This window comes from Myotis yumanensis, unplaced genomic scaffold (genome assembly GCF_028538775.1).
Source record: "Myotis yumanensis isolate MYYU_CA2020_CCGP unplaced genomic scaffold, mMyoYum1.0.hap1 SCAF_10, whole genome shotgun sequence".
Lineage (NCBI taxonomy): Eukaryota > Metazoa > Chordata > Mammalia > Chiroptera > Vespertilionidae > Myotis > Myotis yumanensis.
The window spans coordinates 3,615,900-3,639,502 of NW_027223761.1; the positions used below are offsets into that span (position 1 = coordinate 3,615,900).

General features: G+C 56.0%; 1 protein-coding gene across 1 annotated transcript; it reads right to left on the reverse strand.

Moving 5' to 3' along the window:
• Positions 1-9,021: 9,021 nt before the first annotated feature.
• SLC22A6 (solute carrier family 22 member 6) lies at positions 9,022-16,538 on the reverse strand. Its single transcript, XM_070426405.1, has 10 exons — positions 15,916-16,538; positions 15,469-15,572; positions 15,138-15,292; positions 13,878-14,046; positions 13,271-13,394; positions 13,023-13,138; positions 11,935-12,149; positions 11,701-11,809; positions 9,492-9,695; positions 9,022-9,222 (listed from the first exon to the last, which is right to left on the reverse strand). Exons 1-10 carry the CDS (start codon positions 16,291-16,293, stop codon positions 9,132-9,134), a joined length of 1,665 nt encoding a protein of 554 aa, XP_070282506.1. The 5' UTR covers positions 16,294-16,538; the 3' UTR covers positions 9,022-9,131.
• Positions 16,539-23,603: the final 7,065 nt, after the last annotated feature.

Here is a 23,603-nt window from a genome sequence, read left to right on the forward strand (position 1 = left end):
CTTAAAAATTTTAATGTACTTTTATTGATTTCAGAGGAAGGGAGAGGGAGAGAGAGGTAGAAACATCAATGATGAGAGAGAATCATTGATCGGCTGCCTCCTGCACGTCCCCAACTGGGGATCGAGCCCACAACCCAGGCATGTACCCTTGACTGGAATCCAACCCGGAACCCTTTAGTCCACAGGCTGATGCTCTATCCACTGAGCAAAACTGGCTAGGGCAGTAACTAACTGCTTTTCTCTTGCTGCTTTTAAGATCCTCTCTTTGTCTTTAGCCCTTGGCATTGTAATTATGATGTGTCTTGGTGTGGGCCTCTTTGGGTTTCTCTTGTTTGGGACTGTCTGCACTTCCTGGACTTTAAGTCTATTTCTTTCACCAGGGAGGGGAAATTTCCTGTCATATTTCTTCAAATAGTTCTTCAATATCTTGCTCTCTCTCTTCTCCTTCTGGCACCCCCTTAATTTGAATGTTGGTACACTTGAAGTTGTCCCAGAGGCTCCACACACTATTTTTCATATTTTTGGATTTTTTTTGCTCTTCTGATTGTTTTTTTTTCTTTTAAATTTTTATTGATTTCAGAGAGGAAGGGAAAGGGAGAGAGAAATACAAACATCAATGATGAGAGAGAGTTATTGATTGGCTACCTCCTGCATGCTCCACTCTGGGGATTAAGCCTGAAACCCGGGCATATGCCCTGACTGGGAATTGAATTGTGATCTCCTGGTTCATAGGTTGACACTCAACCACTGAGCCACACCAGCCAGGCTGATTAATTAATTAATTTATTTTTGCTTCCTCATATTCCAAATTATTTATATGATTCTCGGAATCCTCTGCTCTACTGTTGAATCCCTGTAAATTATTCTTTGTTTCAGTTAGTGTATGCTTAATTTCTGACTGGTCCCTTTTCATGTCTTTAAAATTCTCACTCCGCTCCTTGAGAGTCTCACTAAGTTCCTTGAAACCCTCTTTGAGTCCCTTGAAGCTCTCATGAAGGTCCCTGAGCAACCTTACAACCATTGTTTTGAACTTTGTATCCAGTAGTTTGCTTGCTTCCATTTCACTTTATCTCTCTTTCTGGAAATTTCTTCCCTTTCTTTCACTTGTGACATGTTTCTTTGTCTCCGCATTTTGGCTGCTTCGCTGTGTTTGTTTCTATGTATTAGGCAGAGCTGCTACGTCTCCTGGAGTTGGTAGAGTGTCCTTGTGTAATAGGTTTCCTGTAGGGCCCAGTGGCTCAGCCTCCCTCGTCACCTGAGCTGGGATCTCTAGCTGAGTCCCTGTGTGGGCTGTGTGCACAGTTTTGTAGTTCAGCCTTGACTGCTGTTGGCCTCCCTGGGAGGAGTTGACCTCTAGGCCAGTTGGCTGTGAGGACCAGCTGTGACTACAGTGGGAGAGCTGCTGTGCAGAAACACCCCTATGGAGCAGGACTTGCTTCCGTGGGGCTTTGGTGCTCACTGAGGCTGCCTCTCGAGTGTGTCTTGCTTGTGGATGTGCAGAAATCTGGTGTGGTCTGAAGCTGTCCACCGGGTGCACTGGCCCTGGGGCCTCCCAGGAGGTGCAAAGTCAGCCACTGCCTGGGGCCACCTGGCAGGAGCTATGGAGTGATCTGCAGACGGCTGCTACTTGTATTGGGCTTGGAAGTGCCCAGCACTGGGACCCTGGGCGGAGGGTCCGGTGTGGGACTGATATCCCTCCCAATTAAAAACATGACACACGTATTTTTATTTTATTTTATTATTTTTTAAAAAAAATATATATCTTTATTGATTTCAAAGAGGAAAGGAGAGGGAAAGAGAGATAGAAACATCAATGATGAGAGAGAATCATTGATTAGCTGCCTCCTGCAGGTCCCCTACTGGGGATCAAGCCCACAACCTAGGCATGTGCTCTTGACCAGAATCGAACCTGGGACCCGTCAGTCCGCAGGCTGATGTTCTATCCACTGAACCAAACCAGCCAGGGCAACACACGTATTTTTAAACAGCCTGTTCTGTGCTGCTGCCCTCCCCCCCACCCCCTTACCAGTCTCGATGTGCTTTCTTCTTTATATCTGTGGTTGTAGAACTTCCATTCAGCCAGCTTTCAGGCGGTTCTGAATGATGGTTATTCTGTATTTTAGTTATAAGTTCGATGTGGTTGTGGGAGGCGGTGTGTACCTGCATTTACCTGTGCCGCCATCTTGGTTTTCCTCTTGAGTGAATTTTTAAACTGTCATTTCTCTTGTTAACCAAAAAAAGAAAAAGGGGTTGGAATGACCAAGACGATTACTGGCTGTCCCCTAAGATGTGTTAATATAGATCCAAATGAATTCATTCTTCAAGTGTAGTTACTTGATAATCTTGGTTTGGTTGGAGAGAAATCCTTGTTTTTGAATAAATTTATCACTCTGTGGACGCACACACCAAATGATGTAAAATTTGGGTTGTCAGCATTTGAACACTGTTTTCCAAAGAGCGGTGGACTTCATTGTTGTTTTATTCAAATAGCTGTTCTTGTGTAATTCTGTGTGTTGTCTAATATACCTTTTATTTGCCTTTTAAAAATGTTTTAAAATTTATTTATTTTAAAGAGAGAGAGGAGGGGAGGGAGAGGGAGAGAGAGAAGCACTGATTTTTGTTGTTCCACTTATTTATTTATACATTCATTGGTTGATTCTTTTATGTGCCCTGACTGGGGATAGAACCCATAACCTTGTCATATCGGGACAATGCTCTAACCAACTGAGCTACCCAGCCAGGACTATAGCTTTTATTTGAAAACCAGAGGCCCAGTGCACAAAATTCGTGCATGGGGGGGCGGGTGTCTCCTCAGCCCAGCCTGCACCTTCTCGCAATCCGGGATCCCTCGGGGGATGTCCAACTGCCAGTTGGACATTCCTCTCGCAATCTGGGACTGCTAGCTTCTAACCACTTGCCTGCCTGCCTGCCTGCCTGATAGCCCCTAACTGCTTGCCTGTCTGCCAGATCGCCACTAACTGCTTGCCTGCCTGCCTGATTGCCACTGACCGCATCTGCCTAGGCCTCCGCCTCTGTGGCTTCGTCCAGAAGGACATCCAGAATCACTTCTGGAAGGTCATTTAGCTGTCTGGTCTAATTAGCATATTACACTTTTATTATTACAGATGATTCTGGGGCTGCGTCAGACTGAGAATTAATAGTAACAGTACTTTGATGGAAATATGTGAATGAAATGATATGTACGTGGGAAACGCTGAGGTGAGTGGGTTAAGGATATTGTAGACAGGAATGGAGGAATGGAGAGATAAGAAGCAGGGGGCGGTTAGAAAGAGGTAAGAGAGGGCAGTGCAAAGAGAACAAAATCTGTGCGGTCTCATGATGAAGTCTGCATATGGTCCAGGTTGGAAATGGATCGAGGAATGCAGAACACTCACAGTCTGCGTGGTCTGCTCTAAGGCCCTGTCATCGGCCAACGCAAAGGCCGCCTGGGGCTTGTACCGCCGCCCGTGTCCTCTCCATGTGCACCTGAAGCCCCCGAGGATCAAACATTTCTGTGTGCTCCTGGGCCTCTTGGGTAGAGGATTAATTTATTACTAACAGGAACCAAGGTCTAGGAATAGAATTTGAGGGAGACTAAGAGAATCACTGCCTAACACAGCCCTGCCTGGCTAACTTGATAAAGGCTACGATAAAAGACAGATGTTATGAGACTGGCCTGGCAGGGGGGCGGGGGGGGGGGGGCGGGGGGAGAAAAAGAGAAAAAGGGAAAACAAATGGCAGCAGGACCAGAAAGCAGAGAGGTGAAATGGTAGCTCTTCTCCATCTGCAGAACAGGAAGGAGGAGGAGACTCGGGCTGGGTCATTCATAATAACCCATGCCCGCCCTGCCCTGCAGTCATTGGACCAAGGGGCAGGCACATGACCCAAGCCAGCCAATCAGTCTTTCCTAGAATTTCTCAGATTTAGAGCTGAGAGACAGAAACCTCCCTTCTCTCTGGTGAAGGAGTTAGGGGTGAGCCCAGCATGGTCAGCGGCCGCCTCTGGAAGGATCATGTGCACAGCAGACATGCCCAGCCCGCAAACAAAAGCAGAGACGAGGCCCAGCAAGGGTCCCGAGGACACCCCTGGCCCTGGTGCCCGTGCGGGGTCCCTAGCGCCATTTCCACCTCTGTTCATCTGGTGGTTTGGGTATGGGAGCCTTTATACATTCTTTTTGTGCTCAAATTAGCTTGAGCTGATTATAGTCACTTGCAAATCAGAGCCCTGACGAATATAGTGCAGATGGAAGCTGCTAGTTACTGCTCAGGACATTTTAATCCTGAGAAAAAAGGGGAAGAGCTCAGGCAGGGGTCGAATGATGACCCACACCAGCCTCACGCGCCTCGTTTGCCTGTTATAGTGATTTATTTTTTGCGTTGCATTCAGAGTGCCGAGGGATCCCTATGGGGTTTTGGGCCGTTTTCCTTCCAAGGGGCGAGCTGGGACTTGTCTTTCCCAGGTGACCTGCGCTGTTGTGCCGACCGGACGCAGCACGTGGCCTGGGGGGGGGGGGGTGTGTGTGTCTTCATTGTGACCAAGCTTCTTGCTTCAGGAGCCCCCGTTCACTTGTGAGCTGTTGCATTTGCCTCACAAGCCAGAAGCCAGCTTCACACTGGGTTCTGCACGGGAGCTGCCTGCGATCCTGCAGCCACAGGCTTTGGCATCATGGGTCCACGGCAGAGGAGACCTATTGTGCTTATAAAACAGGCCTGTTGGTGTCCCGTGCCCGTGTGTGGCAGCGGATGGCCCTACGATGGTCCCGGGACATCCGCAGTGCCTACGGGAAGACGGTTGGGTTATTCTTGGCATCTCCGTACAGCTCAGGGAATGGAATAATTATGCATCTGGCCTTGTCTGTCATTAAAACAAACAACAAACAAAATGATAAGGAGATCACCACCACGTCTTTAGTTAGAAGGAAATACAAGGTAATTGCTCACCCAGATTCTTTGCTCTAGTCAGCGGTCGCCAACTTTTCGGACCTCACGGACCACCGGTTGGTGACCGCTGCAGAGGCAAGAAGCCTGAGCTTTTGGATCCCGCTGCCTGCCGTTTGAACAGAAGAGCAATAGCCAGGTTGATGGTTCCTGAAATATACTTGACCCTGGGAGGCAGAGTGTCAAGTTTTAAGAAGGGAAATGGGAAAGCAGATTTGCAAGGACTGGTGACATTCAGGTCCAGGTGGGTGGCTGCAGATGTCTGAGCTTGGCTGAGGCTCGAAAGTAATGAAGAAAGTCTCCCACACTAGGCATGAATAGGCATGACGAAGGCATGAAGAGGCATGAAGAGGCATGAAGAAGGCATGGAGGGGCCGGCATTCGAAACCTGCCTCAGGGGGAGGAGGGCTAACCATGCTTCGACACCTGCTTCTGTCTTGGGTTTCCTGGGGGGGAGCATGGCTTGACTCTGATCAGTTCCAGAGGCGACGCTGCGTCAGGCAAGTCTGGGGGCCGTGCCTGACCACAGCCCTGGCTGAGGCGCCAGGGCCATGTGAGCCCACGCTGCTGCCCCTTTGCATGAGGAGTGGATGAAGCCTGGCCATTGGAGCCAGTTGTGGGAGGGGATGGGCTCATCCCTGTTGTGCTGAGCCAATCAGAGACTTTTCTAAGAATCTAAGATTCACAGAAACATTCTGGCTGCTGGGGGCCCTACACCTGAGCTGGGACGGAGGTCCCCTGCGGTGAGCACCCGGATGAAGGGGTTGAGAGGAGACAGGAGGGGTCAGTGTGTAGAGTTGCCGCTTGTGCTCTGGTTCCAGTTCCAGTTGCCGTGAGGCCTGGACACACCCGTCTCCTGTCCTTGGATCCCCGGAGACCTCTGTATCCATGCAGGGGCACCCCCTTTCCCCATGAGCCGTGTTGAGGGAGCTTCTCTTTCTTGCAACCAAAAGACCATGGACTAGAACAGATGCTCAGGACGCGATTGATGCGACAGCTACAATGCAGAATTCAGCCGGGTGAGCCACTCAGCCGGCCGGGGTGGTTCTACCGATGGGTGTGTGTGTTTGCGGGGTGGGGGTGGGGGGGCATTCAATCACTAGAGATGAAAGGACCCCCATAACACTGTCCTCTTTCTTGTCCCCCACCCCCTTGGCTGCTCGCCATCTGCTGGCCCCAGCTGCTAAGGCTATTTCTAGACGAAGTCAGGAAACTGTTTTGTCTCTAGGACTCTGAGCCCAGAATCCCCTGCTCAGGAATGCCCCGCAGCTCCCGCCACCTGCACACCTCCTTCCCCCCCCTCCCCCCCCTCCCCCCCCCCCCCCCGCCCCTGTGCCCCCTCCCACCTCCCTCCCCCAGGGAAGCGACGGGACACACTCACCCGCTGGGACAGTGTCTGAGTGGTGGGGGGAAGGGCAGAGGGCAGCTCTCTGCAGGGGCTTCCACGCCTCCTCAACCCCAACCACTGCTCTCTTACATTCTGGGCAAAGCTCTTCACGGCTCCAGGGCCTTCCCACGGCCAGCCAAACTCAGATCAGGCTCACAGGTCTGGTGTGTGTTTGGGGATGGGAAGATGGGGACGCAGGGGACGGAAGGGGCGGGGCAGGAGGCCCGGGCAGGCTCACCTGGTCACGGAGGTGGAAGCGGAGGTGTGGACACCAGGCTCAGGCGTCTACACTTCACATAACCCTCAGCACAGGGCAGCAGAGTGGGCTCATGGGGCCCCTGCCCATCAGTCAGGGCCGTGCAGCGAAGACGCCCTGAGCAGGGGCTCTGTGGCTCTGTGCTGTTGGGAAAGGGCAGCCCCTGGGGCGGGAGGTGGAGCGGAGGCAGGACTCCGGCCCGTCCTGGGGCAGCCAGGCCTCCGGCTCCCCGTCCCGGCCGAGGTTGGCGCTGGCGGCGGGCGGCAGTGGTGGTGGGGACGGCGGCGGTGAGGCTCTGCAGGGTGCTGTGAGGGGCCATCGGGACAGGGGGGGGAACACCAAGTTACCTGGACCTGCTGGAAGCGGCCGATGTCCCCCAACGAGGCCTCCTGCTCCCACACACTGTTCCTTCTGTGGTGCAGGCGGAGGCGAAGGGCTACCCCTGGGGCTCACCCATCGGCTCACCCATCGGGTCCTGCGTAGCCCTGGGCCTCCTGAGGGCCTAGTCGTTTTTGTAACGGCTCCTTAAAGGGATCCAGTTAAACAATGACTTGAGAGTAAGACATTCAAGGCGTCAGACTCCCTGGGTTAATGGTTTGTCCAGGGGCTCTAAAGGGCAGGTCGAGCTGACCGGGGGGAGGAGCCTGGGAAGGAGGGACATGCTCGATGCCCTGTGCTTGGCGTTGGAGTCCCCTCACTGGGTCAGAGCAGGCGACCCCTCCTTGGGGAAGACGGGAAGGTGCTCAGGTCAGGACAGGAGGCGCAGGTGTGTGAGCATGAAGCCTGGACCTAGTTCCCTTTTCTCAGTGGCTCCGAGCCGAGCGGAGCCGGGAGAGACTGTGAAGAGGCCGCACGGAAAGGAAATGCTGGTCGCGCTCGTACCCCGATCCACTGCCCGCGTGGACTCAGAGCCGGGGCCTCCTTCCCCATGGCGGTGCCCTCTACCAGCCACTCCCAGTTTCTCTCCTTCCCAGACCACAGGCAGACAGGACTCGAGGGCCGCCGCCAGGCTTCCGCGCTCTTCTTTAGGAGACTGTGTTGGGGTCACACCGTCAACAGGTCCAGGGAAACCCAGGTATTCTGACACCTTGGCCCCTGTTATGCACTGAATTCTGTCCTCCCCCACTCTGCCCCCCAGTCATTTATTGAAGCCGTAACCCCCACGTGACCGTCTTTGGAGAGAGGGTGTTTAAGGGGGTTAATTAACGTTAAGGGAGGTCAGAGGGTACGGCCCCAACCCAACGTGCCTGGCGTCTTTAGGAGCAGACGCCCCTTACACACACAAGGGACATCAGAGAGGTGTGTGCTCACAGGCAAGGCCACGCGGGGACACAGTGAGGCGGCCGCCTGCAAGCCGAGGAGCGAGGCCTCAGGAGACACCAGACCTGCCGGCACCTGACTGTGGACTTCCAGAGACTCCTGGAGCGGAAGCCGCGCATCTGTCGTGTTTTGTTACGGCTGCTCAGGTAGACTAATACCGCCCCTAAGGTGCCACTTACACCCCTCGTGTGGCACAATTCCAGCCGAGAAGCAGGGCAGGAAGCCCGCGGGGGGGAGGTGGCTTTTGGGAAAGGCAGTCTTGCTCTTGGAAAGAGCGGCGTGTGAAGAGTGACTGCCCTCTCCCGCCTGTGCTGCCGCTGCCGCTGAGGAGGGGGGTACCGGGATCCTTTGCCCTCACGGGGGTCGCTGCCCTGTTGAGGATGGAAGGGTAGCGGGTCGGAAGGAACCTAGATCCACGGTGTTGGGCCTGAGTCACAGAAGCCTGTACGTCCTCCTCTTTGCAACATGACCTTGTGTCTTAGGCTTAGTTCGGGCTGCCCCAACAAGAGACCCTAAGTGGGGTGACTCATCCATGACAGAAATCCATTTCTCACAGTTCTGGAGGCTGCGCATCTGAGATCCTGGTGCCGGCCCGGCCAGGTTCTGGTGAGAGCCCTCTTCTGCTTACAGATGGCTAGCTTTTCATATTTATTTTTTCTCCATTGATTTTCGGACAGAATGGAAGGGAGGGAGGAGGAGGGAAGAGAGAGAGAGAAACACTGATGCGGGAGAGACACATTGAGTGGTTGCCTCCCGCATGCACCCCGATAGGGGGCGGGGATCGAGCCAGCAACTGGGGTTGAGCCCTCAACCCTTTGGTCTGTGGGCCGATGCTCTAACCACTGAGAAACCCCAGCCAGGACTACTTTCTTTTTTTTAAAAGATTGGTTTGAGAGAGAGAGAGAAACATCAATTTGTGGTTCCACTTATTGATGCATTCCCTGGCCGATTCTTGGATGTGCCCTGACTGGGAATCGAACCCAAGACCTTGGTGTAAGGGGACGTGCTCTAACCGACCGAGCAGGCCAGGGTGATGGACGGTGTTACCTTCCGGCTGGAAGCTGGCTGATGGGGAGTGGCTGTTGCCTTTGAGATGAGACAGGCCAAGGGAGACGCTGCCCACAGAACCCTTTTAATGATGTCACCGCCCCTGCTCCCTCCTCGTGCGGGTGGCCCAGGCCCTGCAGGCCCGGCGCTCCCTGTGGGGCTCTGTAGGGCCCGTTCTCCGTGCTCAGATTCCATTCTTCTCTTGGGCCGAGGCCTGGAGCGGGACCATCTGCTTCTGCTGCTCTTGCTGCTGTCGCTGCGGTTTCCCTCTCCTCCTGGGGGGCAGGAGAGCGGTGCCCTCGGTATGCAGCCCTGCAGCCAGGGCTGGGGCTCTCCGCTTAGCTGTGCCCAGCTACCAGCTCTCTGCCTCAAACACCGCCCCCTCCCTGGAGACCCAGAAAGGACCCCAGGAGACAGCCCACTGGGGAGACAGGGACGAAGAGCTGTGGCCTGGAAAAGGAGGCCTGGGTTTGAGCCTCAGCGCCACCCCGGCCTGCGTGTGGGACCTGGGTAGGTCCCTGCGCCTCTCTGGGCGGGAGCCCACCTGTTCTCCAAGTCTTGCACCGTGTCCGGCAGGGGATGGCCCAGCGTCTCCGGCAGGAGGGCGGCGACAGCGCTGGCGACCACGGGGACAGTGCCGTAGATGAAGAGAGGCATGGAGGGGAAGAGCTCCGATGTCATGCTCACCAGGGGGCTCGCAATGCTGCCCACGCGGGCCATGGTGCTGCCCATCCCCAGGCCTGTCTGCCTGTGGGGCCCACGGCGGGACGGGCTGGTTAGTGTCTGGCATAAATGTCGAGGTGCTCCGGCACCCCTCGGTGCCTCCTCCGCCCCCCATTTCATTAGCAAACCAATTTGGCATTTGTTTTCAAGGTGAGAAGAAGGAGGAGGAGAAGGAGGAGGAGGAGGAGGAAGAAGAGGATAAGGGGAAGGGGAAGGGGAAGGAGAAGGAGAAGAAGGAGGAGGAGAAGAAGGAGGAGGAGGGAGAAGGGAGAAGGAAGAAGGGGAAGAAGAAGGAGGAGGAGGAGGAGGAGGAGGAAGAAGAGGATAAGGGGAAGGGGAAGGGGAAGGAGAAGGAGAAGGAGAAGGAGAAGAAGGAGGAGGAGGAAGAGGAGGAGGAGGGAGAAGGGAGAAGGAAGAAGGGGAAGAAGAAGGAGGAGGAGGAGGAGGAGGAGGAGGAAGAAGAAGATAAGGGGAAGGGGAAGGAGAAGGAGAAGAAGAAGGAGGAGGAGGAAGAGGAGGAGGAGGGAGAAGGGAGAAGGAAGAAGGGGAAGAAGAAGGAGGAGGAGGAGGAGGAGGAGGAGGAGGAGGAGAGGAGGAGGAGGTTGGGAAGGGCTCTGGCCTTAGAATCAGGAGATTGGTTTTGCCTCTGCCCTTAACTTGCTGTGTGACCTCGGCCAGTCCCTGCTCCTTTCTGGGCCTATGTTTCCTTGGCAGTCAAATCCGACAGCCGAGTTGGGCCAACTGTTCTCAGATCACCTGCGGGATTTCTGAGTGACAGTTGCCCCAGCCCCACACAGACAGGCCTCTCGGATTAGAACCCCAGGGGGAGGGTCTGGACTGTGCAGGTTAAGAATAGGTTAAGAACATTCACTACGAGAGCCGAGGTTAAGCACACCGACCCAGGCGACTCACATCCAAGCTTTGTCACAAGCTGTGTGACCCCGGGCAGGTCACTGAAGTTCTCTGTGGCTCAGCTTTTTCATTTATCGAGTGGGAATAATCATAGTACAGTGGAGCCTTGACTTACGAGTGTAATTCGTTCTGTGACGGAGCTCGTAACTCAAATTACTCGTATGTCAAATCAGAAAGTGAACGAGTGAGACACGGGATGCTGGGCTGATGTTGTGGCGTTCACTCTGACATTCGCTGCGCCAGCTAGCGGTGGGATATCCGAAGCTGGCTCGTAACCCGAATTTTAGCTCGCAACTCAAAGCAAAAAATCGGCCGAGAGACGGCTCGTATCTCGAAAATCTCTTTAGTCGGGACACTCGTAAGTCAAGGCCCCACTGTACCTACCTGATAGGCTTGTTATGAGGATTAAATGCGTTGATATTGGCAGAAGGTTTAAGACAGCGCCTGGCACATAGTAAGTGGCTTATACGATTATTCTTTCCCCCGAAATCCCACGAGGGCTCAGTACAGTACCCATGACCCCTCAGGGTTCCCCAAGTGGCTTCGGGGAGCCTGACGTCGCTTTGACATCTCATGTGAATTTTGCATCCCATTCTGAAAACAGACACGTGTTTCCTGCTTCTTAATTCGGAAATCCTCCCTCGGCCGAGTCTGGGCATTGGGAAAAGTAGTGCTGTGTCCATCCCGACGGCTGGTGTGCCAGGTCCCGCCACCAGCAGGTGCGGCTCCTGTGATGGGAGCTGGTGGTCTTTGGTTTCAGAAGGACCACCTGGCTTCTGGGTGGAATTTAGATTTGGTGTCGGATTCTAACTTGAGCTTTGAAGATCAAGGGGCGACTTCAGTTCATTGCCTTTGAGATGCATCTTCTTGGCTCCCTACCTTGTCTCAGCTGGGCCACCTTCCGAGGTCTTCGAGGGTTGGGAAGGGCTGAGCGGGTAGTCGGTCCTGTGTCAGCCAAGGACCAAGTGTGTATCCAGTGGCTGCTATGTACCTTGTGCTGATGGGTGCTGGGAAGGACTTTTGGGCTGGGCACATGGACCATGCTCTGGGGTATGACTTGTGTATGCAGGCAATATTTTACCCCAGGACCCCCCCTCCCCCATTGGACTCCCACTCACCGGATCATTGTGGGGTACAGCTCCCCAGTGTATAGAAAGATGCAGTTGAAGGAGGCAGCCAGGCAGCCCTTGCCCAGCACAGCAAGGGAGGTTCGGACCGTGGACTGATCTAGAGAGAAAGGGGGGTGTCAGGGATCTGGGGAGCGGGGGCGGGGAGGATGTGGCCTCGCTCCCTGGTGGGAAGTTGAGTCATGTGTGGGGAGGAGGCCACGGACGAAGGACCAAGGTGCTCACCCTGGGGTATCACCCCGTTGGCCAGGACGCAGATGCCCGCCAGCAGCAGGGCGGCTATCTGGGCCGGTCGCCGGCCCAGGTGGTTGATGGCCACGAAGCCCACAAACTTGGCAGGCAGGTCCACGGCTCCGAAGATGACCTGGATGAGGTAGATGCTCACCCCAAACCCTTGCAGGTCCATGACCAGCCCGTAGTAGGCGAAGCTGGTGGCGAACCTGGCGGGGAGGGGGGAGGGGTGTGGAGTTTGTTAGGAAGGCTTCAAGGTGGGGTGCTCATTCCAAATAGGGGTGAGCTGCACCGAGTACCCTGCTCAAGGAGCTGGAATCTGCCTGGGTTCATCCTTCTTCAGACATGAGTCTCCAGTTTAAATGTTGGGGTACTCCTGCCACACCCCAGATCTTTTACCGGGTGGCTTTGTGGGATTCACATAGTTTCCATCTTTATCCTATACACTGAAACGGGGCTGAGGGGGGCACAGGCGGCGATCCAAGCCATGTGTTTAGGGCGAGGGTGTTGGGAGAGGCAGTGGCCTTCTGGGACTTTCCATGATGCTGGAATGGCTGTTGTTTCTTCTCAAGGTGTCAAAAGCCCACACCATGCAGCTCAGGTTATTGGATAAAACCCACAACCTAGAGCAGCGGTCGCCAGCCCATGGTCCGTGAGGTCTGAAAGGTTGGCGACCGCTGACCTAGAGTAAATCCAGAACTGGTGACAGAGAATTCATTGGTGGGGTTGCTCCCTTTGACAACGCCTTTGTGAACTGACGTGGGGTGTCTGGGGTGATGGGATCGGGAGGGGAGCTGTGAGAAGGGTAATGGGGGATGTTGCAGTGGGAGCGGAAGACGCTGGCTGAGGTCAGCCGTAGCCACAATGTGCGTTTGGAGACCAGCTGTCGGCCTCTGTGGCCTGTGCCCGTGCTTCTGGCCAAGGCCGGTACAGCCTCCAGTGTTTTGCCAGCCAGACTGGTCTCTGCCCTCGCAGCAGGTCCGGTGCCCCTCCTCCCCCTTGCCATCCCCCCCTCCCCCTCATGCACTGCCTCCCCGGTCAGCGGTCAGCTGCGTGCCCCTGGGCCTGCCTGCCGGGCCTACCAGAGCACGGAGAGGCAGAGGAAGAGGCGGCGCAGGGCGGGGCGGCGCAGCAGCTCCAGGGCCGAGGTGGAGCCTTGGCCCATGGTCAGCTCCTTCTGCAGACTGGACCGGAGGCCCTGCCAGGACGGGGAGGGCTCAGGGCCTGGGCTCCCAGAGGAGCTCCTCCCAGCCCAGCCCCTTACTCAGGGAAGCCCTCTGGGTCCTGAGACCTGGGTTCTAGGCTTGGGGGTGGAGCCTGGGGGTCTCACCTCCATATTTAGCTTGGCCCCCTCGTCCCGCTTCCTGTTGATCTGGGCCACTCTCTGCAGGGCCTTCAGGGTGAGGTCCAGCCTCCCGGAGGAGGCGTACCAGCGGGCTGATTCGATGAAGAACCTGGGGGGCGAGTAGGTGTTGGCATCGCTCCAGTTCCAGGCACCTGGGCTGGGGGTGGGGTGGGGAGGTGAGCTTCCTAGGGGCCTGCGGTGGGAACTCAGGGGCTTTGTCAAGTCCATCTGTCCGGGACCACAAAGCAGCGCCCAGCTCGGCGAGGACTCATTGTGCAGCAGGAAGTCAGTTCTTGGGTGCTGGGGAGAGGGAGCCGCACGGGCAGGCTGGCGCCTGGACGGGGGTGGGGGTGGGGGTAGAGGGAGGCGTGGGGAGCTGGGGAAAGCTGAGACCTGGACGCCTTGGGCCAGATCCTGCCCCCACAGCCCCTTCCCTGGCTGTCAGGCTGAGGCACGGCCTGGCTTTGACCTTCTGGCTTTGACCTTCTCTGATTCTGAGGGTTGGGTGTTCGGCATGATCTGGGGGATGTCTTGTCCCTGGCAGTCCTCTGGGCTTCGGTGGCGCCCCCGCCCCACCCTGGGCCCCACGCACCAGGAGTAGACGAAGGAGACGAAGAAGGGCGCGGAGACCAGCAGCTGCAGGTAGCGCCAGTGCGGCACGGCGTAGGCCGCGCCCGCCAGGATGAACTGGCCCAGGCTGAAGACGTAGCCGGCCAGCGTGCTCACGTACGCCCGCGTGTGGATGGGCATCCACTCCATGTCTGGAAAGAGGTTAGAGCAGAGTGTGCCACTTCCCGACTGCCAGGGGCGGGGCCTGGGCAGGCAGGACCCTCTGCAGGCACTCCTCGGTCTGGCCCAGGCTCAGGGAAGATGCGTCAGAGGAGGGCGGGTGCCGTGGGGGGAGGTGGGAGACCAGTGGAGGTAGGGATGGGGGTGGGGGCCCCCAGGAATTGTCCCCTCCTCTCCTCTGCTGGGCGATGGCTCCGCCCTGTGCTACGGTCCTGGCTGGGGCCTCCTTTCCCTCAGGGGGCCCCTGACCACTCAGTGCAGCCTCAGCAGCAGCCGCTCCCCTGGTTCTGCCAGCCTGGCCGGACCTCAGCCTTGGTGGCCAGAGCTGGGAGGAGCTGTGGCTTCCCTCTGCCCTGGGGAGCGGGTGGGAGTGAGGGCAGCCCTGGGAGATGGAAGGCCCCGCCCTTTGCTGGGCTTGGGGGCTGCCCTCTCCAGGTGGCCTGCCCCAGCCCTAGCCGAGTCCTGGTTAATTCCTTCAGTTCAGAGAACCCTAGACCCTTAGATTCCCTTCTGGGCTGGAGGGGTGACCTCGGGTAAGTCCCCTCTCTCCTCCCCGGCCTCGGGCTCCTCCTCTGGGAGCCACGGGATGGGGGACAGGGCTACGGCCGGGCCACGCTCAGTCCATAAATGTCTGTTCTACACGAGGCCGCCTCGCCCTGTCAATAATACTGGGATGAGTTGCCACATTGGGAAATTGGGATATTTTACATGATAAAAGGGGGGGGGGGAGGCCTGTCGGGGGGACACCCCCTCGCTGGGGCCCTCTGGATGGTGCGACTCTGCTCTGGGTACAGTCCCCCCCGGCTCCCTGAGGCCTCCTGCGCCTGGTCTGCTGCAGTCATCATGGGGCGGGACCTGCCGGTGCCTGACGACGGCGTTTGCAAGCCCATGTCTGAATGGGGGGTCAGGATGGTGGGAGCCCCTGCACCCCAGAGGCTATGATGCTGTTTGGAGGGCAGACCCAGAGGCCAAGGCAGGCAGAGCTCAGGAAGGTGGGCTGGGCGGGGGCTGAGTGGCGAGAGGAGAGGGGGTAGGGGCCCCCCATCTTCCCAGCAGCCCTCACTCAGGGTCATGCTGTTGAGGATGATGCCAGATGTTGACATGCCGGAGAGGAGCCGGAAGGCACAGTAGACGGGGAAGCTGGGAGCGAAGGCTGCGCAGGTCCCCGACGCGGCCATCTGCAGGTGGCTCAGGATCAGCACCTTCCGGCGGCCCAGCCTGCGGGGAGGGAGGCCCTGCACCAGGGTCCTGAGGACCAAGGCGCGGGGCTGGGCAGGGACAGGAGTGCTGGGCCCAGAGGTCCTGTGGGGAGAATGCCAGCCTCCCACGAGGGCCCTCTGCCCAGCCCAGAGGCCTCGGTCCCAGCCCCGCCCCTGGCCCTGCCCAGGACTGACCTGTCTGCCAGGTGTCCGAACACGATGGCTCCGAGAAGCACCCCCACCATGTACAGGGACTGAGCCAGCTGGCGCAAGGCCCTGTGCGAGCACACGAGGTCCCACTGGGGGAGAGGGAGTGAGGGGGAGAGGGGACAAGGGTCAGGCGGAGGAGCCTGCGCCGCAGGGCAGCCCTGCTCGGCTGGCCCTCCGAGGCCCGGCCCTCTCCCCTGACACTGCTCTTCACTGTGGTCTCCCGGGTCCCAGGAGCTGGCAGACTGATCTGGACCCCCAGTCCACCTTTCTCCCCCCCCGCCCCCCCCCCACCTGGAACGCCTTTCTCTGTCTTCCATTGCGGCCCCTGGCTGATGTGCGTGTGTGTGTGTGCGTGTGTGTGTGTTTCCGTCTGCCTGTCGGTCTGTCCCAGAGGGGACAGTGGATGGTGCGTGGAGGGCCCCGCAGCCTCACCTCGGTCACGATGGTGGAAGGGAAGGTGCTGTTGTCGTAGATCCAGCCATTGGTGCAGGGCTCCGTGGGCTCCGTGGGCTCCGTGCCGTTGGCCTCCGTGCCGTTGGGAAAGGGCAGCCCCCTTTGCGGGGAGGTGAAGTGGAGGCAGGACTCGGGCCGCCCCTGCCTGTCCTGGGGCAGCCAGGCCTCCAGCTCCCCGTCCCGGCTGAGGTTGGCGCCGGCGGGCGGGCGGCAGTGGTGGGTGGGGATGGCGGCGGTGAAGTTCTGCAGGGTGTTGTGGGAGGCCATCAGGAGCATGGGCAGGATGACCAGACTGACCTGGGCCTTCTGGAAGCGGCCGATGCCCCCCAGCTGCCTCAGGAGGTCATTGAAGGCCATGGGGGCCGGGCCCGGCCAGGTGGCTCGGGGCTGAGGACTTCCAGGCCCAGGATCCCCGTCTGTGTGTCCGTCCACCTGCTGTCCTTCACCGGAGGATGGGGCTGCTGAGGCTCCCGCAGCTGGGCTGCTCCTGGAGCTGAATCTGAGCTGGCCCCGTGGGGGGAACGCAGCCTGGTCAGCGCCCCTCCTTCCCTCTCTCTCTCCTGACCTGCCCCTCCCGTTCCCTCGCAGCCTCTTCTCACTTGGTGGGGGGTCAGCTTTTGGGGCAGCTGTGGCCTGAACCCCTCCACGGGCAGTATTTAATCCTTGGCCCCTTGGCCGGAGGGAAGCAGTTAAAGTGTGACTAAGTATCAGAAGGATTAATTAACCCTCCAAGGGAATTGCTCCAAGTGGGTGTCCGTGGAATTCCTCCAAGTGGGTGTAAAGGGCAGGAGAGGGTGGACTGAAGTGGGGATGGTGGGAGGGGATGGACTTCGAGGGCCCATCTGGGCATCTGGGGGCAGGAGGGGACCTTTTCGTCTTCCTTTCAGGGAGAAGACTGGGTTCTGAGGAGTGTGGCGGCCTCTTGGGGGCGTCTGTCGTTTTTAGGGGAAACGATCCGGTCTGTCCTTGGGGAGGGTTGGCAGCGTGCAGGACGCCCAGGTCACTTGAATATCAGATCAACAAATCTATCATCTATCATCTATCTATCTATCTATCTATCATCTATCTATCATCTATCTATCTATCTATCTATCTATCTATCTATCTATCTATTATCTATCTATCTATCTATCTATCATCTATCTATCATCTATCTATCTATTATCTATCTATCTATCTATCTATCTATCTATCTATCTATCTATCTGTCTATCTATTTTTTTTACTATAAGTATGTCCTTAAAATCACATAGGATGTATTTATACTAAAAATGTATTCATTGCCCAGCCAGCCTGGCTCAGTGGTTGAACGTCAACCTGTGAACCAGAAGGTCATGATTCGATTCCCGGTCAGGGCACATGCCTGGGGTTGTGGGCTCCATGCCCAGTGTGGGGCATACAGGAGGCAGCAGATCCATGATTCTCTCTCATCATTGATGTTTCTCTCTCTCTCTCTCCCTCCCTCTCCATTCCTCTCTGAAATCAATGAAAAAAATATTTTAAAAAAAGTGTTCATTGATCTGAAATTCAAATTTCACTGGGCATCCTGCCTTCTCATTTGCTAAAATTGGCAACCCTGGCCTTTGGTCTTCCGGGGCCAGCTCCCGTCTCCTAGGACCACAGCTTTTCCAACTGAAGAAGAAGCAGAGGCTGCTTTTGAAGCAGTGGGGCCCAAGACCAGCATCGTGCGACGTAGATCGACTCTCCTGGTGCCTCGACGTTAACCTTCTCGTTTACCTGGATTCAAGTCCCACCACTTTTGTTGTGATGAGCATGAACTTGTTTTCAGTCCCAATTCTGAGACACTCACTTGATTTCCTCCAACACGTGGCTCTCCTGAGTTCTGGTCACTCAGGAGCCGGGCAGCGCTGCGCCGTGATTGGCTGGATCATGGGTTGGGTATCCCAAGAGAGCAGGTTGTAGCGTCTTGCTTTTAGTCCGACTACGATAGACAACATGGACTCTGGAGTCGGCCCAGTTGGATCCACATCCTCACTCCACATCCTCTGGCTGTGCAGCTGGGCCAGTTGTCACACTCCTCTGTACGCCAGCGTTCTTGTTTGCAAGGTGGAGCGAACAGCTGTGCTGGCCTCTTGGGCTGTTGGAGGCTTACCTGAGCCAATCCAGGTACAGATCTTACAGTAGCTCCTGCCCAGAGGTCAGCGAGGATGAGCTGTACGTATCACTTATATCTGGTTAAAAAAAATAAGACTTTCACCTTGATTTTAGAGAGGAAATATGCACCTCTTATCCTAAGAACAGCGATCCCCACACAACCAAGAATTGTCTGGACCTGAGACGTGAACAGGAAGGTGGAGAAACCCGACCTAGAGGATGTCTTGGACGTAGGTTGCGTCGCGATCCAGCCCACACCTGCCTGGCTGGAGTATCCGTCACACAGATGACTCCCGCCAACACGAGGTTCCACGGCTCGGCTGTTGGGAAAACTGTTTGTGAGGCGAGGACGGGGGCTCCTCCTCCACCTTTTGCTTGACTGAAGCCAAACGGCCTGGGTGCCCCAGTGCAGCAGCTCCTCCTGCCCAGGCCTAACCTGGGGGGCCGAGCGGGACCCCGATCTTCCTGGGCCCAGACCGAGTTCTTCTCCGCCCCCTTCCGCCCCCATGTCAGGCTGGGGCTTCCACTTGCCCTCGATGGGGCGTTTCCGCGGGGGGTCTCTGGCTGTCCCTCGCTCACCTGGTTCCGACTGACTGGCCCGCCACCCGTCTGCACCAGGCGCACTGGCGGATGTCTGGACACGATGGAGCGTTCGGGTTCCATGGTTTCACAGGAGGCGCCCAGGCCCTGAACAGATGAGCCGATGCAAAGGGCCACGAAGGGAGGAAGGACGCCTCGCTTCCTCTGGGCACACACCTCCATCGTGCTGTCGAGAAGAAGCAGTTTGCTTTGCAGCTTCTCCCGTAAGGAGTCCAGGTGCCCTGTTATCACCGTGCAGTTGACACAAACGGCACCTTGTGTGGTGAGAGGGTGTTGATTGTCTTATTCCGTCTAACTTCAAGGCCAGGTTCTTAGAGGCGTGGACTGCCCACTGCAGGTCGTGGAGATCACCCGCCTCCATGTCCAGAAGAGAAGAGGCCAGGCCCAGAGAGAGACGTGACTCGGCCCAGCCGCCCTCCTCCCACCGGCGTTGGTTCTGGGCTGGGACACAGTGGGTGTCCAGATGCCTGACCACGCTCTCCAGGCCAAGGCATACAAACAAGAGCCCGTGGCCTGGGGGTGTGAGGACAGCTGCACAAACAGACAGGGGGCTCCGGGGCCGGCCTCCTGCCAGAGCCTGGTGCCCGCATGGGGGAGCGGGCAGTGCTGAGGGCAGTGGGGGAGACCGCGGGTCCCTCCGAGAGCCCTCCCTCTCTGAGCCTGAGCCCAGCGCCGCCTTGGAGAAGAGCTCCCCCCCTCGTTCCTGACCAGCGTCCGGCCAGGTTTAGTCTGGAAAAAGCGCAAGTGGAGGCTCCAGGGCCTGGACTGCGGCTGGCTCCTGGGACCTCTTGGGTCGTGGCCATTTCTAGCTGGAAATGGCCATGGGGTGAATGATTTGCAGAGCAGGGACAAAGGGATCCAACAGGGACTTCCGATTGGCCGAGAGCCACAGAACCACATGCCGGCAGAGATGAGTGCCACCTGCAGGTGGAAACACCTCACGGTGCAGGTACCGGGACGGAGGCTCAGAGTGGACAAGGGATATGCCCAGCACGACACGGGCGAGCGGCTCTAGGCCTCAGTTCTAACCCCATTGCTCTCTCCGCCACGCGGGCAGCTATCCCAGACCCCTGATTTTCGGAGACATCTGGATTTTGTATAATCCATTCTGTTAAACAAATGGGATTTAAGGAGTGCGACTTCATGTGATTTTGATTATCTTAGGACACCTTTCAATTAGATAACTTACAGAGCAAAGAGAACACCCTTGCTCCTTGCTTATCGCGGGGCCTAAGTGTGAGTTTGAAGACCATCGGCCAGGAGAGAAGCCTGGCGGACTTTGAGTGGCTGCCAGGCCCATAGCCACGCTCTGAGCAAGGAGCCGCATTGTGAGCTTTATGCCCGTGGCCTGGCTCCCCTGGCCGGTGGCCGATGCCGAAACGGAAGACTGCCGTTTGGAGGCTGGACACGAGGCCAGTAACCAACGAGGCGGCTCAGTAAAGGGCAATTCACTGGGCCGTTTGCAAGCCCAGCTCAGGGGCAGGGAGCGGGGAGGCGGGGAGCAGCTGGGCTGGGGAGAGGATGATGGGGTCCGGAACGGGGCTCTGGGAACAGCAAGAAGAATGAGTGGGTCACGTGCAGGGTCAGAGCATCCTGCCGGGCACCTCAGCTCACCCGGAGTCCTGATCATGTGACTGGGAAGTGCTTTCCTGGGCGTCTTCCCTTCCCTTCCTGTGTCTGCAGTAAATACCCTGGAGCAGCCCGGAATGGTCATGGCCAGGACATCCTGGGACCCCGCCCCCCTGCCGTCCCCCGAGTCCTGCACGGCTGGAAGGTGGAGGTGGTGTGAGGTGGCGAGTGTTCTTCGCTGAGCCCATTCCTCTTCCTCCACGTCGAGACCTGGGCAAGCCCAGGGGAGGCCTTGGTGGCCCCACTGCCAGCTGACCCTAATCCAAGTGCCATGAGATGGGATGGGGGGAAGTCAGTGCGGGCGTGTGTCAAAGACAGGGCTAAGAGAAGGTTGGTGCAGTCCAGGGACCGAAAGAATGAGGCTGGGTTTTAGGGTACAAGATCAAGGGGTACAGCAGTCTGAGGCCTGGTCATGACAGGCCTCGTAACAGCACTTGCACCTCACCCCGATGGGAAGCCACAGAAAGGTCGACGTGAGGGTGCACTATGATCTCTTTCCTGTTTCTTAGGCTCAGTCTCAAATATTTAAATATTGATGTGAGAGTAATTAGCTCTGTGGCCGATCAACAAAGCCCTGGGGTGTCTGGGTTGTCCAATATGGCAGCCACTGGCCACTGCCGAGGGCTGAGCTGAGCGAGTCTGACATGAGATGTGCCTCATGAAGACTCAGTTGAACTGAAAGCTATAAGATATCTCATTGATAACTTCACATTGATTACATATAGAAAGGGTAACATATGAATATACTGGGCTAAATGCCATGTATTATGGCAGTGGTTCTCAACCTTCTGGCCCTTTAAATACAGTTCCTCATGTTGTGACCCAACCATAAAATTATTTTCGTTGCTACTTCATCACTGTAATGTTGCTACTGTGATGAATCGTAATGTAAATATCTGATATGCAGGATGGTCTTAGGCGACCCACAGGTTGAGAACCGCTGTTTATGGCGATGTCTGATATACTATTATTAAAATCAATTTCACTTTTTTTTAACTTTAGAAAAGCCGCTACTAGGAATTTTCAACTTACATTGGTGGCTTGCGTTATATTTCCACGGCCAGTGCCGGAGAGAGAGTTAGAGGAGGGTCCCAGGGGAGATGACGGAGGGAGAGGACCTGCTTGTTACAGGAATGGAAACCCCCGAGTCTAACTTTAACAAAAAGCGGGATTTACTCGGAGAATCCAGGGATATCTGCTAGAACCCAGGCCCAGAAAATGCATCCAGGGCTGATCCCTGGGAACTGGCACCAGGAGGAATCAGTGCAAATAGACTTGCCAGTTGTCCCTCGGGGCCCAGGGGGGCTCTTGTCCTCATCCCTGTGCACCTGCTCTCTCCTTTCTCTGCACCTGGACCAGCCCGGCCTCACACTAATAGGCCTTCCCAAGACCAGGACCAAGAGACGGACTAGAACAGGGGTGGGCAACCCCTGGCACGTGTGCCAAACATGGCATGCCAGTAACTTTTGCTGGCACGCGAAACCCTCTCTTATAATCTCCCATTTACGATTTTTTTCTTAATATCGACTTTTTAAATTTTTCAGATAAATTCAGTGTAGGTGCATCTTAGATAAATAAATATTTTTACATAACAAGTTATCTTAAAGACCATAGACATGGCTGACTTTGAAATGCAGTTGATTGAATTTCAGAGTAGCTCAATTTGGAAGCAGAAATTTATTGACCTTAGAGTTGACTTGGAAAACATTGAAAAAAGCGATTAGTGGCAGGAGTACCAGAGAGAAGTGTCGAAAACGAACTACTGAGGACTTGGAATGCCATTCCAGAAAATTTTTTCTGTTTAAAAAGCTTTGCAACAGCGTTACTCTCCATGTTTTCATCCACATACGCTTGTGAATCTTTGTTCTCAGTGATGAATTTTGTTAAGTCTCGTAACAGGAGTAGCCTGACGGATGAAAGTAGTAGCTCGTGCATATCTCTGAAGGCCACGAAATATAAACCTGATGTAAAATCTCTGTCATCAGTGATGCAGCAGCAAAAGTCCCACTGATAATATCAAACGGAGTCATAAAGTTTTCTGTCGGACTATCAGTGTACATGTATACACTAAAAAATAAATGTATTTTTCATCATCATATACTGTGTTTTTGTCGCTTGAATGAATTTTATTATTTCTTCAAGGTTCTTCACATACGTACACCTTAAGAGACATCAAGTAGGCGTAACATGTTCTCAAAAAATTAGGCTTGGCACGCAGAAGAATTTTGAGTCAGAGATTTTGCTGGTTTTGGCACGCACTCACAAAAAGGTTGCCCGCCCCTAGACTAGAAGCTCCACGCTCAGATCTAGGCCCAGGAGGGAGCAGGGGATTAAGGAGATTCGGGTCAGCAGTGGTCTCGGCCCGTCAGAGGTGTAGGGTCATGTAACTGTTTAGTTAGCAGATTCTGGGGGTCCTAGACTGTGCCACGCTCAGCACGGCCAGGGGTGAACCTGGGGGTGGGGGTCGGTGAAGGATTAAAGAAGACAGACAAGAGAATAAAGCTGGGGCTAGGTGGGATGCTGCTCTCGGATGGAGAGACAGTGCCACGGCCTGCAAACCGAGTCTTTATTTTATAGCCAGTTTCCACGAAGCAAAGTAAGGGCGTGGCCAAGATGTTTATAACGTTCTCACGGGTTTCGAATCTACTCAATTACATGCACCTGAACTCTGTCAAGCTTTGTTTTGGCAGCACTTGCTGCACCTCCCACAGCCCATATCACTCAGCCACCTGGGACCACAGGTTCGGACCATCAGGTCAAGCTCACAACCACAGCCTTTGGCTATAACTGTGCTGGGACTTGCACGTGGGTTTGCCATGAGGGGACCGTGCCCTCATTAGTCCGAGGCTTGAACGCTGTAGCCGCTCTCCACACTAGACCTTTGAGGAGACCCCACGGGAGACAGAAGGAGCAGCCAGAGTGTGGGAGGGAGCTGGGAAGGCGTGGCCAACAGAACCAAATCTGCCGAGAGTCCAGGTGAGAAGGAGGGACGAGAAGTGAGCTTTGGACTCGGCACAGGGGTGCTGAGTGCCCTTGGGGTTTCGGGGAAGGGGTGGGAGCAGAGCGCAGTACCCACAGGCCTGAGGTCAGAGAGAGGAGGCAGACAGCTCCTCCGGAGAGTCTGGCCGCGCACAGGGGAGGAGGCAGTGTGGTCTCTGGAAGGAGATGCGGCATCGAGGAGGATGCGTTTGCTCGTTTGGTTTTTGTTAAGATAGGAGAGGCTGGAGCTTAGCTGGTGATGGGAGGAGCCAGGCGGGAGGGGGTGGGCGGGAACCTAGGGGGAAGACTGGACGCAGGGACGGGGCTGGTAAGGGACAGGAGGG

Bases quoted from the DNA above. Each gene is read 5' to 3' on its own strand.
- SLC22A6 (XM_070426405.1), bottom strand. From the start codon at position 16,293: ATGGCCTTCAATGACCTCCTGAGGCAGCTGGGGGGCATCGGCCGCTTC. The intron at 15,293-15,468 runs GTCAGTCCTGGG...CCCTCCCCGCAG, and splicing joins TTCGGACACCTGGCAGACAG to GCTGGGCCGCCGGAAGGTGC. The intron at 12,150-13,022 runs GTAGGCCCGGCA...CCTCCCCGCCAG, and splicing joins CTCTGCCTCTCCGTGCTCTG to GTTCGCCACCAGCTTCGCCT.